This window comes from Phyllostomus discolor, chromosome 9 (genome assembly GCF_004126475.2).
Source record: "Phyllostomus discolor isolate MPI-MPIP mPhyDis1 chromosome 9, mPhyDis1.pri.v3, whole genome shotgun sequence".
Classification (NCBI taxonomy): Eukaryota; Metazoa; Chordata; class Mammalia; order Chiroptera; family Phyllostomidae; genus Phyllostomus; species Phyllostomus discolor.
The window spans coordinates 87,524,757-87,538,682 of NC_040911.2; the positions used below are offsets into that span (position 1 = coordinate 87,524,757).

The 13,926-nt window shown below is 42.2% G+C and overlaps 1 protein-coding gene across 4 annotated transcripts in view; it reads left to right on the plus strand.

Moving 5' to 3' along the window:
* PHF20 (PHD finger protein 20) overlaps nucleotides 1-13,926 on the plus strand; it is a 100,128-nt gene that overhangs the window by 68,492 nt on the left and 17,710 nt on the right. For all 4 annotated transcript variants that reach the window (XM_028524815.1, XM_036009772.1, XM_036009773.1 and 1 more), the window contains 4 exons: nucleotides 439-717; nucleotides 5,997-6,095; nucleotides 6,619-6,783; nucleotides 7,641-7,819. In XM_028524815.1, the coding sequence (XP_028380616.1) occupies nucleotides 439-717; nucleotides 5,997-6,095; nucleotides 6,619-6,783; nucleotides 7,641-7,819 (722 nt within the window). The remainder of the gene's footprint in view (nucleotides 1-438; nucleotides 718-5,996; nucleotides 6,096-6,618; nucleotides 6,784-7,640; nucleotides 7,820-13,926) is intronic.

Consider the following 13,926-nt stretch of genomic DNA (forward strand, 5'->3'; position numbering starts at 1 on the left):
ATAAAGAGATTCCCCAAAATAATCTCTAGTTCTCTCCACGCAGAGAGCCACTGGAATGGTGGTGAGTCTGAACCTACTCCAGCATGCATCAGTAACAAGTGATGGATTGGGGTCATGATTGTTGTTCTTAGGATTTTCTCTTGTTCTTTCCTCAAAGTCTGAAACCCGGAGACCTTCTAGGGCAGCTTCAGAAAAAACAAACAAACATGTTGATCTCTTTTTTCAAAGGGTGAATCACAGTTGAGTCTCTGTTATTTACCCTAAGGTTGAATTCCTTCTCTCCAAACAGTAATCTTTGGGAGGTAAGAGTCCCAGTGATGTCTTCAACTACACATGCATGGTGCTCTTTCACTTTCTGTCGCCATGTGTTTAAAGTGTGTATTGTAATAACTAAGATAAACACAAGGGATCTTTGTGTGTGTATTTTTTTTCTTTCAGTAACAAATGCCTTTAAGAAAACAGATGATTTGGTGACATCTAAAGCACCAGCTGTCGACTTTGACCACAAATTTAGGTGCAAGGTTGTGGATTGTTTAAAATTTTTCCGCAAAGCCAAACTGTTGCACTATCACATGAAGTATTTCCATGGAATGGAGAAGTCCCCAGAGCCAGAGGAGAGCCCAGGAAAGAGGCATGTTCAAACGAGGGGCTCTTCAGCCTCAGACAAGGCCAGCCAGGAGAACCTGACCAGGAAGCGAGTCTCTGCCAGTTCCCCAAGTAAGTGTTTTCATTCTGTGTTGTGTCTGTTCCTTAGAGGGCTCTGCTGCTCAGGTCACAGTGCTTGCATTTCTGACACAGAAAGCAGGTGTTGGTCTGGTCCAGAAGGTTGTAAATGACAAGTGATCCTCGGGGTTTACATTCTGGAGCTGTGGCCCCCTAGAAGAAGCAGAAATACCTAACTCTCTTTCTTATCTCAGCCTTTTGCTATTCAAATTACCTTGATAAAGTCACTTAGCCTCTGAAGGCCTCTGCCCTCCCAGTGTGAGGTGGGGACAGTCAAGGAAAGGGAACTCCTTCCAGAGCCAGCGGGAGAACTTGTGCTCAGAACAGCATGGGTGTGGTCATTCTGCGAGGGGTAGGGGGCACCTTCCTGCCTGTAGGACAAAAGAACTAAAAGGTGCTACCTGACCCTGGCTGGGTAGCTCACTTGGTTAAAGGATAATCCAGATTGGTCAAGGTTGCAGGTTCGATCCCAAATCAGAGCACATACAAGAAACAACCAGTGAATGCATAAATAAGTGGAACAACAAAATCAATGTTTCTCTGTTTCTCTCCACCTGCCCCTACTTCTTTCTCTCTCAAATCAATAAATTAATGAAAAATGTAAAGGTGATATGTGATTTTCCTGTGTGTCCAAATTTGAGTCTGATTTCATCATAATTGCAACTGAAAATGTTTCCCTATAGCATTGTTTATTTTGCATAGAAACTACAATGGTGGTAGTGAGGGTTACTGTAAAATCTCATGTTCAAGTTATATTACAGAGAACCTTTTCGGAGAGTTCTTCTGAAACTTGCAAAAATTGAAAAATTACATGTTCCTGGGGAATTGCAGGAAAATTAACGAGTTTCCAGTAAATTCTGCAAGCTTCCCAGCTTCTTTTTACATAAAACTGTAACATTATGATATATTTTTTGCTTATAGTTTCTCTATTAAAATACCTACATATTAGATGGCAAGTGAAACTCCTGAGACAACTGACAGCATTTCTAAAATCGGGTGTCAGGACAGTAGGGCAGGGCCAGGCAGACTAAGGTGATCTCTGACCCTGTGAGTGAAACCAGTAGACAGGTTGTTGCCATTTGGTATAATTAAGAAGCCTGGGTGATTGGGTTTCTACTTTTATGTACTGCCCTCGGATCTCATACTAATGTAGAGTAAGTATTCACTTAATGTCATTAATAGGTTCTATGACTTTAGGTGAAATAATGTTTCATCTAAGCCAGCTTCAAACAAAGCCAGTTTTTTACCACAGGCTTATTGATCTAAATAAGAGTTAAGTCCTGCCGCTGCCACTAGCCAGCAGGACCTCAGTTGTAATCAGCTGTGAACCGGGGGCAGCAGACATGTTCACGCTGCTGGCTGTCAGTGAGAGCAAACGTAGCAGGGTGGTCAGGAGGTTGCACAGGCCCCAGGGCTACAGAAGGCCCCCAACCTCCCCGTCCCAGGCTTCTCCTTTCACATTTTCTCCCATCAAAGCCTCTGTCCATTTCCTCATGGTTTTGTTCATATTTGACTACACTGATAGCTGAATTTCTTAGGATTTGAAAGAATAAAACCAACTTAGTAGCTCATCTGTTGTCTCAGCATATCTAGGTTTCACCTCAGACTTCTGAGAAAGCCCTTATCTTTAGGAGTAGAATTTCAGACATTTGAGGGGAGTTCAGTTGGGGAGATGTTTCAAGGTGAGATCTGACACCAGGTAGCCTATGTCCTGGTTCATAGGCAGTGTGAACTTGACATTATGCTTAAATGGAAAATAGAATATTAAAGGATTTGTGCTGCTTGGGGATAATTATTACTGTAAAAAAAGTACCCTTGTTATGCTGTGTGTGCTGATTATATGAAATGGAAACTTGGGTTCTAATGGATTTCTCAGATGGAGGTTTCTGGGACTTCTAGTCTGTCAGGACCAGAACACTCTGCAGAAATCTTTTTTTCTTTTCTTTTTTTTTTTTTTTTTTGTGGTGAGGAGGACCTCAATTTTCCTGCTGGTAATGTTGAGCAGGAGATCCAATTCTTCCCTAAGAGTACAGAGACTGAATCGTGGCTACTTGTCTACTTATGTTCTGAGCTCTTCACAGATCTGATTTTCTCATTTTTTTACTTTTGTAAAAGATTTTATTTATTTTTAAGGGAGGGAGAAAGAAGAAGAGAAACATCAATGTGTAGTTGCCTTTTATATGCCCCTTACTGGGGGCCTGGTCTGCAACCCAGGCCTGTGCCCTGACTGGGAATTGAACTGGTGACCTTTTGGTTTGCAGGCCCGAGTTCAGTCCACTGAGCCACACTAGCAGGGGCTGATTTCCTCATGTTTGAAATGATGATACAGGACCTTTAATGTGGGGGGGGGGGGGGGGGAGCACATAAACAGGTACTGTAAAAAGGACTAAGTCCTATAGTGGGAACACAGATTCAGACTTTGCCTACAGAGCAGGGTGGGATGTTGAGAAGAGAAGGTTACGTTAGAGTTAGGCCTTGAAGGGTGAGGTAGGTAAGGGTTGGACCAGAGGGCAGGAGAATAGGACTGGTATCCCTGTGCTGAGAACAAGCAGAGCAAAGGTTTAAAGGCATCGAGGCCAGTGAACTGTCACGATAATCTGTTCCCGAAGTGGCCTTTTGACGCTCGCCTTCAGACGTTTCCTCTTCCCTCAGTCAGGCCTTTAGTCTCGTGAGTGAATTTGGATGGTCAATTTAGATTTGCTTTTCCAAGTGAGATTTCTCATAATACCAGAATTCATTTAATAAATTCTCTTCAGGGGCAAGTTCAGGCTTCCTTGGTATTTGGGTTTGTTTCTGCATAGGTGAGTTCAGTCCTGAGTAGAGGTTTGGCTCACAAAGAATATTAGAGGATCAAGAGGAAGCTTTGGTTTAAGTTCTCACTCTGGATAAACCTTAGTTTGGGCCGAAATGAGCCTTGGGGCACCGGGCACTTCTTTGTCGCAGTCTGTACCTTTTCTTATGGTACTAGACTGGCCTCACAGGGACATGTGCTTTTTTCTTTAAAGGAAGAGAGCAATATGAACTAATTAGGGTATTGATTACTATGTCAAAATAGTTGGCTTCAACAAGACAGGTTTATTTTCTTCTCTGGTCAGACTGCAAGTTCCCACATGAAACTCCATGAAATGGTCCAGGACCAACCTTCTCCTGGGTGTTCCCCAGGCCTGAGGTTCAGGTGTTGCTCTCCTCTGCATGGTCCATAATCGCTTACCACCATGCCTGTCTTTCAGCTGCTGGGAAGGGAGAGGGAGGGAGGGCATGTCTCTTTTCTTTTAAGGGTACAATCCAGAAGTAGCACACTTCTGTTCATATCTCACGCATCAGTACCTGGCTTCACCTCTGTCAGGGGAAGCAGGAAAATGTATTCTTTTCATATAGAACAAGTGGAGAAAAGTGTATTGGAGAATGCATAGCAGTCTCTATCATATGAACTAAGGCAGAAAAATACAGGGTTTGAGAGAGGGAGTTATTCGGGGGCCCTTTTGGGCCAATGTTGGGTTGTATCCATAGTGAGGGATTGATGGGAGATGAGGCTGGGGAAGTAGACATGGTGTGCCTTGACCAGCTGGCTCAGTTGGTTGGAGCATCATCTCATACACCAAAAGGTGGTGGGTTCAATTTCCAGTCAGCACACATACCTAGGTTGCAGTTTTGATCCCTGGTCAGGGCACATCCGGGAGGCAACCGATTGATGTTTCTCTCTCACATTGCTGTTTCTCTTTCTCCTTTGTTGTCTCTCTAAAATCAATAAACGTATCCTCAGGTGAGGATTTTAAAAAATTGTTGACATGGGGAAGTGATATTGTAGGGCCATGAGCATCACTTCCTCTGATAGGCAGTGGAAATCTCTCCAAGAACAAACCCAATTCTAATCTGCCCATGAGCTGCCATTCCCTCTCTGGTCACTGCTTGTGTCAGCTGCTCTGTGGTGGGCAAGCAGTTCTTCCCTAGGTGAGGGTGACGTAATTCTTTCCTCTTCCCTTGTGGAAGCAGCAGTTTGATGCCCGTTTTCTGTCATGACTCAGTGATGATCTGATGGAGAAATAGGGAGCAGGCGTATGTGCAGAGGGAGCAGGAAGGCTCTGGTGTTTCTCCTGAGGGGTGCCTGCAGCCTGAGGAGAGGACAGGTGTCCGTCCTGGAAAAGCTTGGCCTGCTCAGGAGGCAGGCTGCTCTCTGATGCACAGCCCTGGCAGGAAGTCACTCTGTCCAGGTTACATGTCCTGGGAATCTTGAAACAATTATTCAGGCTGTCTGGAGATGGCTGACGGCTGATCAGCACCACTTTCTGGGCAGAGAGTATTGCTGGCAAGATAATAACTGCTGACATTTTGAGTACTTGCCATGTGCTGGGTGCCATTTCAGATTCTTCACTTGTATTATCTTATTTAATCTTCACAACAAGCCCTATGAGGCAGGTACTGTTGTTTCCACCTCATAGAATAGAAACTGAGGTGCAGGTGAGAGGGGTTAACTTGAACCAGTATCTATATATCTAGCAGGTTGTGGAACCATGATTTGAAGCCAGCGGCAGAGCCGATACTCCTGTCGCCAGGCTCTGGTGTCTGTTATGACTCAAGGGAGGGATGTTCTGCCCCTGGGCCCTGGAGTAGGGAATAGGAGTGCCTACCTGAAGGAGACCTCCTGTGCACTTGTAGTCCCAAATGAGCTCTGCCTGTTGTCACCTTGGCTGCCCCTGCTCCTCAAGGACCTGTGTTAGCTTCATCCCTGCTAGACAACTGTCCCTGTGACCTCTGCCACCTCAGGCCACACGACTTCACAGTCTTCAGCCAGAGGCCAGAGCGTGCCTCTGAAGGCTTCTCTCTTCCCTTCATGTTCAGAGGATGAGGATAAAAAGAAGAGATTCTAGTTGTTCCACAGAAGGTGATGGGGAAGGGGCTCCAGAGTCCTGAGGGCAGACCCAGGCAGAACCAGGCCCAAAATTCTGCCATCCATATTCTTCACATTGGACATGCTTGCTAACTTAAGAGTAAACACCCCAGCCCTGGCTGGTATAGCTCAGTGGATTGAACATGGGCCTGCAAATCAAAGGGTTGCTGGTTCAATTCCCTGTCAGGGCACACGCCTAGGTTGCGGGCCATGTCCCCAGTAGGGGGCACTGGAGAGGCAACCACACATTGATGTTTCTCTCCCTCTCTTCTTCCCTTCCCCTCTCTCTAAAAATGATAAATAAAATCTTTAAAAAAAATAAACACTCCAGAGCTGACAACAAAATATTAGAATGCCAGTACTTAACACTTGTATTTAATTCTAGCTGCAAAAGACAAGGAAAAGAATAAAGAGAAGAAATTCAAAGAGTTTGTGAGAGTGAAGCCAAAGAAGAAAAAGAAAAAGAAAAGGAAAACCAAACCTGGTAATTTTTCCTGTGGGGTTCACTGGGGGTTTCCTTACCCCATGGGTGGGCCAGGGGTTTGCTTTCTCCCGAGTCCTGGCCTCTGAGCCTGTGTGGTGGAGAGGAAGGGCCAGCAGGCCTTTACTGGAGCCGGTGGGCTCAGCCCTGGCAGGGGAGGAGCACACTCATCCTGGGAGTTACAAGGACACATTGGCATTTTGGAAAGCTATCCCTTCTTGCTTCATTGGCCAGTATGCCTTGCCGTAGGGCAATGCATAGGGAAGCATCAAAGTAGCAGAAGGTATACAGTTAGTGGACTGTTCATATCTCTGAACCCCCTCAGGAAAGGATTCACTTCATGAAAAGTGTGTGTCTAGCCCTCACAGAGATGTTGGTTTTTAAAGAGAAATCAGTGTTTCAATCTTGGGAGTTAAAGGGATGACACATTTTATGAAAAGCAGAGATGTTGGTTGGATGGGGTTGGTTCTGAGATGCCCCGATGATGTCTGGGGTTGCTAATGCCATTCCGATCTTGTTCTTGCAGAATGTCCGTGCAGTGAGGAGATCAGTGACACCTCCCAGGAGCCTTCTCCACCCAAGGCATTTGCTGTCACTAGGTGTGGGTCCTCACACAAGCCCGGGGTCCATATGAGCCCGCAGCTCCATGGCTCAGAATCTGGAAACCACAAAGGGAAAGTGAAAGCATCGGGTAAGGAGGCTCTCTTCTGGCTTGATCAATTGTACAGCACTTAGCCTGACAAGACTGGATTTATGTTGATAGTGTGATGTACTCCCCAGGCCCTCTGCAAGTATAATCTGTTATATTTTTAAAGTAAGTACATCAAATGAAATGAAGGCCATTAATTGTGCCTTCCTTGAATTTCTTTCTAACTTCAGTCTTCATGTCTCTCAGGTATTTCCAAGCCAGTGTGTCTACAACTATATCCATTATCCCCCATCCCTTGCTCACCAGCCCCCAGTTCCTCCATTTCTTATTTGATGGCCTCTGCATCTAATCTGGTTGCTCATGCAAATCTGAGTCAGATTTGAGGAGTCCCCTTGTAGGGCGATTGTGAGTTTGAAAGGAGTTAATAACTATGTGTAAAGTACTTAGAACAGTGTCTGCTGAATAGGTGATCAGTAAGGGTTAGCTATAATTGTAACTAATTAGGCTCCAAGACCTTGTGATTTTTAGTTCTGATTATCTGTGGAATCTGCCCCTACCTCATTCCCCATGTCTACAAGAGTTTTAAAGATGGCTCCGGATACAGACTTGGCTATAATCCTGGTTCTGGCTGGATGGGGCGAGGTTGAAGAACATATGTGAATCATTAGGGATGATGATCTGTGTGGTTCATGAGAAGCTGCAGCTTCTCTGCCAGTGAGTTTTGTGACCTTGGGCTTCTCTCCAGTAAAATGAGGAAATAGTTGTTTAGGTTGCTGCTAGGCAGCGTACATTGTTCCGGCTGTTACTACATGACAGGCTGTTACTCTTGACAATCTAGGATTTCTCAAATATCATAGCATAATTTAAAATGGTGACTATTGTTTTCCCTTCCCTCTCAGAGGAGGATAATGTGAGTGAATCCTCTTCCGAGAGCTTTCTTTGGAGCGATGAGGAATATGGCCAAGACGTCGATGTGACCACCAACCCGGATGAGGAACTCGAAGGGGATGACCGCTATGATTTTGAAGTGGTCCGCTGCATCTGTGAGATTCAGGAGGAAAATGACTTTATGATTCAGGTAGGTAGAGCTTTCAGGAGACAGGTATAGAGAGGTACAAGCTGGTCCTTGGAGGGAATTTTGAAGGACTACAGTTAGAGACCAGTAAAAATAAGTCACATCAGCAGCCCCCTGATAGTATTTTCAGCAACAGATTGAGCTTTGCTTTTTGGGTTAGCTTCCTCTGAATCTCAGGCTGGTGTAAATAGCCTATTAATAGAAGAAGCGAGGCCTCAAGGGATCATTGAGTCTAAACCTCTTGTGCTCTGCTTGGGGCAACTGGGACCCACAGATGGGAAGGGCCTTGCCTGTGGTCACACAGTGAGGATTTGAACAGCAGGGCCCCAGATTTCTGGAATGGCAGTGCATCTTCCTGTGGACCCATACCTTCTCTCTGAGATAAAATTCCTTTCTGGCCTAAAGAAATGGAGGCCAGTTTTACAACTTGTTGTTTCTTGTTCTTTTTGCCCCTGACATTTTGTATCTGTCGTTTCCTTCTCTGGGATGTGCCTGTGGGGTGGGCCCCCCTGTCTGCTTGGGGAAACTATCACTGGCCAGCGCCTCCTTGCCTCTGGTCCTTCTCTTCTCTTAATCTCAGTTCTGGCAGAGGTAGCTCCTGTCTGGCTGCCTCCAAGGGCTGTCATAAATGTCTTGGCAGCTGCCTGGCTGTCCAGGAAACCTGAGTTTTTAAAGTAAGTCGTGGTTACATTGGTCAGGATTCTTTGGGAGTTTCTTTCCTTTGGAATAGCCTTTATCAGAGGTAATCTCTGGGAATTCTGGGTACATGAATGGTCTCAAGTATTGTCCGATGTTTATGACCTCAAGTATGCCTTAGGTCAGTGGTTTTCAAACTTGGTAAGCATAGAACCCCCCTTCCTAATGGACTCTTTTCAGAGTCCAAAATGTATAAAGGTAAAAAAATAGTGTAGAAAGTTCTAAATGGATAATTCTCACTTCTAAGTTCAGAAATGTGAATGGTGGGCCTATTTCTGTGAATTCTGATATGCAGTCAGGGTTGTGAGTGACAGTTGCCAGCTTAGAGCATTTCAATGGCTCAATCATTTTTCTCTTTTTGTGAGATAAGCCTAATGCTTGTGGCCTTTGTTTGGGTGAGTTTTTCTAAACAATATACTGTGTAGTCACTTTGATTAATCAGAAGTGGGAGGAAAAGCTTTGTTCAAAGGACAGCATACTGCTGACCTAACCCAGAAATACAGAATTATGTGTACTGGTGGGCTCTGTTGTCTTAACATTAAGCTCAGAACATGTTTGAGTATGCGTTTTTTTAAGTTTGGTTTTTAAGAGGATGTTGGAGATTGTTAGTTTTTATACTGTATGTCTGCATGTATGTGCTCAGTTCTGGGCCTTGGAAGCTGATCTGGTCCTCATTTGTCCGTAGGAGCCTTTAGTGGGTGAGTGATGAAGGCCACTCTGGCAAAGCTATTCTGGCCTATCAGTATGGGACACAGTGCTAATCCACTGTGTTTCTTTCTCCATTTTTCTATAAGTAGTAAGGATCAAGGGTGTTTGGGAGGTAGAGCTTGGTGTGCCATTCTGTACTATAGGAAGAAACTAAGTTTGTAGGTATTGAGGCATACCAGCTGTTACATGGCAGAGCCCAGAACTGACTTCCATCTGCTTCCCAGGCTCTGCATGACCTCCTCCCAGCTCAACTCAACACTGTGGCTTCCTGTCTGGCACTGTGGTGATGATGAGCTCACTTCAGAACCCCTCCAGTTTTGCTGTAGACTTTTCCTGCTATCCACTTGCTGTCCAGCTGGCTTTGTGTTGTGGAGGGACAGTTTCTGACTTTCCCTGTCATTATGAGCAGTGTACATTTTCCACTCAGGACTTTTAGAAAAAGGCATTCATAAATTTAGAGGGAGCTAACTGGATCAAATACATTTTAAACTTTTAAAATTAATTCATCATCTAGGAAGGTTCAAATAATTTTTTCTTAAAAGAAAATTTTAATTTACATTGATAATTTATACAACCCTAGAATACATTTAGTTGATTTCCTATAATACGTATATTACTTTAGAGAAATAATTTTCTTTGATCATTTTCATTATTTGATTGATACCAACATTACTCAAATATATTATTATTTGAATTTATTTACTACTACTAATTCAAATCACTTGGGAGGTTAAAGTCCTACATAGTAATTTTGAATGTTTGAGAAATCTGGATACCACATTGAAAATGAACATCAGAAAACCCATTTGATACTTAAATTATTTTAATTATTATAGGCTAGGTTTTGGCAAACATTTTCTAATAGGATCAGATAACATTTTAGGCCTCGAGGACCATATGGTCTCTTGCAACTACTCAGCCCTGCCCTAAGCAGCTGTAGGCAAGTATATATGTGAAATGAATGAACATGTTCATAAAATACTTTATTTATAAAAGCAGGATTCCAGTTGGATTTGGCCTGTGGGCTGTAGTTTGTTGACCTTTGCCCTAGAGCAACACATATATGCTAGGTGCCAAACCACAGTATAAATTGCATAGCAGTTTTAACAAGAAGCCCATGTTAAAAGTTTTGTTCTAAAATTTATATTATTTATCTGATGCTAGCTAAGGCATTCGCATAGTTCAAAGTCTGAAAAGTATGCTTAGGTATACAGAGAAAAGTCTTACTGCCACCCGTCAGTGTCAGCTGCCCTACCCTAGAGGCAGCCCTCGTCTTGTGTGTCATTCCACAGTCTGTAGCTAAACAAGCAATAACAAATATATTCTCTTCATTCTTCTGTCTTTGGTGGTAAATTATACAAACAAAATTTACCATTTTAACCATTTTTAAGTGTATGAGGCATTAAATGAATAGGCATTGAATATATTCACATGTCTGCAACCAGCATTTTTTAAAAAGTAGTGTCTTAGATGTAGTATTTTCAAGATCTTTTTTTATATAACAATATATATAAGTTGACGACCATTTCATTTTCAAATATAAAAAGCTCCCTATTCTTTTTTTATGATTACAGAATGCATGGATGGTAATTTATTTAACCTTTCCCTTATTAATGGACATTTAGATTGTTTCTAGTCATTACAGTGATGTAATAAATAATTTTGTATAAATATACCTGTGGATCCTAATTTGGGAAGTGGAATTCCTGGGCTAAAGAGTATTGCATTTGTAATTTTAATAAATATTGCTATTTGTCATAGCAATATTATATAAACCCTCTCTAGAGGCACTACCAAAGAATTCACGCCAGGCATCCTTGTTAGTATACACTATGCTATTAAACCTTTTTACCTTTGCTCTCTAAGTGAAAAAATAGTCTATAGCCATTTTGTTATTTATTTATTTATTTATTTAAGATGTATTTATTTATTTATTTTTAGAGAGGGAAGGGAGAGAGAGAGAGAGAGAAACATCAGTGTGCGGTTGCTGGGGGCTATGGCCTGCAACCCAGGCATGTACCCTGGCTGGGAATCGAACCTGGGACACTTTGGTTCGCAGCCCGCGCTCAATCCACTGAGCTATGCCAGTCAGGGCCATTTTGCTATTTATTTTAAAATAAGTTTTAAACATTTCATAATTGTAGCATTTGGGAAATGCAGAAAATCACAAATTACAAAACAAGAATCACCCAGAACCCTGACCTGTGGGGCTCAGTTGGTTGGGTGTCATACCACAACATCAAAGGTCAGCAGTTCGATTCCTGGTCAGCACACATGCCTGGATTGTGGACCCAGTCTCTGGTTGAGGCATGTGCTAGAAGCAGCTGATCGATGTTTCTCACATTGGTGTTTTTTTTCCTTTCTTTCTCGCTCTCCATCTCTCAAAAAATAAATAAATAAAATCATAAGAAAAAAAAAGCAATCACCCAGATTATTTTTACCCATGGATGACCACTGTTAATATTTTGGAATACACACATACACATGCACATATAAATGAGAATTATGCTCTATAAACAGTTTTTCATAAGAATAACACTTTTATGATGATGGTAGTAAATGTTATAAAAACTTCAGACAGTACATAAAAGTATAAAAAGTTGATTGATGTTTACATGTAATCCCCAAACCTAGAAATACTGTGTTATGCATATTATTAGTCCACTTTTATTTCACAGTAATTTATATTAACTCAAGTTACTTTACATTTATTCTTCTAAGGGTTGATTTGAACATCTTTTTACTTAAGAATTAGGTTTTTTTCTTTGTTGATGTTCTTCATTTTTCTGTTGAATGCTTGGTCTTTTTGCTGCTCTTTTGTATAGGCTTTTTTGTAGATGTGTTTTTGTATTGGTTGTTACAAATGAACAGTTACAAATGTTTGTATTCATATTCTTACTCTGCCATCTGTTTTCTGGCTTGTCTTACAGATTTTTTTTTAAGATTTTATTTATTCATTTTTAGAGAGGGAAGGGAGGGAGAGAGAGAGAGAGAGAGAGAGAGAGAGAAACGTCAATGTGCGGTTGCTGGGGGTTATGGCCTGCAACCCAGGCATGTACCCTGGCTGGGAATCAAACCTGGGACACTAGATTTTTTGTTTTTCTGAGGTCAAATATATTAAACTTTTCTTTATGGCTTCTGAGATTTGAATAATAGTTGCTTTCTATTTGAAGGTTTATAAAAGTTTATAGAAATGTTAATAAAAGAATTCTCATGGCTTCTTATGGTACTTTTGGGGTTTCATTTTTTTTTTTTTAAACCATGTAAATATTTGATCTACCTGGAATTTATCCAGATAGGATAAAAAGATGAGGACTGTGGCTACGCATTTGCCCCAATGCCATACCCCACTCTTGCTATCCAGGAATAAGGTGCACCTTACCATTGGCTTAAGGCTCTGCATCTCTCAAATAGTATTTTAAATTTTTCTTCATAGAGATCTTGCACGTTTTATTCTTAGATAGTCTTAGGTATTTTTATTCTTAAATTGGTTTAGATTTATTCTTAGATATTTTATCTTTTATGTTATTCTTGTTCATTTCTAAATTCAAACTTTTTACAAAATGAATAATGGCTCTGGCTAGTGGGTTGAGTGCCAACCTATGAACTGAAAGGTTGCTGGTTTGATTCCCAGTCAGGGCACATGCCTGGGTTGTGGGCCAGGTCCTAGCTGGGGGCATGCGAGAGGCAACCTCTTGATGTTTCTCCTGCACATTGATGCTTCTCTCGCTTTCTTTCTCCCTCCCTTCCCCTCTCTCTAAAAATCAATAAAATGTATTTTTTAAAAATGAATAATGCATGTTAGCCAGACTCATGTGAAGAAAGCTATTTTGAGATTTTCATTTTGGCTGTATTTGATTCAATTGTGGTGAATCTTAGTTTCAAGACACTTACAAACTCATTGGTGAGAGAGACTTTCATTCTAATTGCTAGACTTTTTTGTGCTAACTACCTTTGTTGCTATACACTCTTTATTTTCTCTCTGAGCTTTAGTTTTCTCATTGGAAATGGAAAAATCTGGATCAGGTCTTAATCTGAAGTTTCTCTTCTAGCTCTGATTGATTCCAAAATGATCAGCTTCCTAGAGGGTTTCTATCTGCCCACAAAAGCCCTCTTCATGCAGAGACTGCCTGACTCCAAGTGGCTGAAGATTGTCTGAACTTCAGACTTTTAGTCCCTTGTGGCCAGGCTGGTGACCCATCCTCAAGGCCATGTCAGGAAGCTCACTCTCTGCCTTCCAGAGCTATTCATTTAGTTGGGTACTTAAAGGTTTGGGGCCCTGGTTTGGAATTGCTTGAACTATCTTAGTATTTCTTTTGACATCTGCTTTTCCTCCTTCAATTCCTCCTCTGGGCCCTTAGTCCTCAGGCTTACTTTCCACAGGTCTCCCATTGCTGCCCTCGTTGTCTGCTCCTTTCTTTTCCCTTTGTACCTCCTGTGCCTCCTTCACCTCCCTCTCCCCACCTCCCCTTTTACCCAAGGAAAGCAGTGAGGCTTAGGGGTTAAAAGAGCTAGCTTTGCAGTTTGCCTGGCTTGTGTTCTGAGCCACCTGTGCCTCTCTTCAGCTGTGTGACCTTTGGTAAGGTTTAGAGAAAATAAATGCAAAGTTCTAGCACATGGTTACTTCAGGAGATACCAAAATGGAATTAGATTGCCCATTAGTAGTAGTTCTGGGCTCTTAATAGTTAAAGTTGTGAGATAGGAAT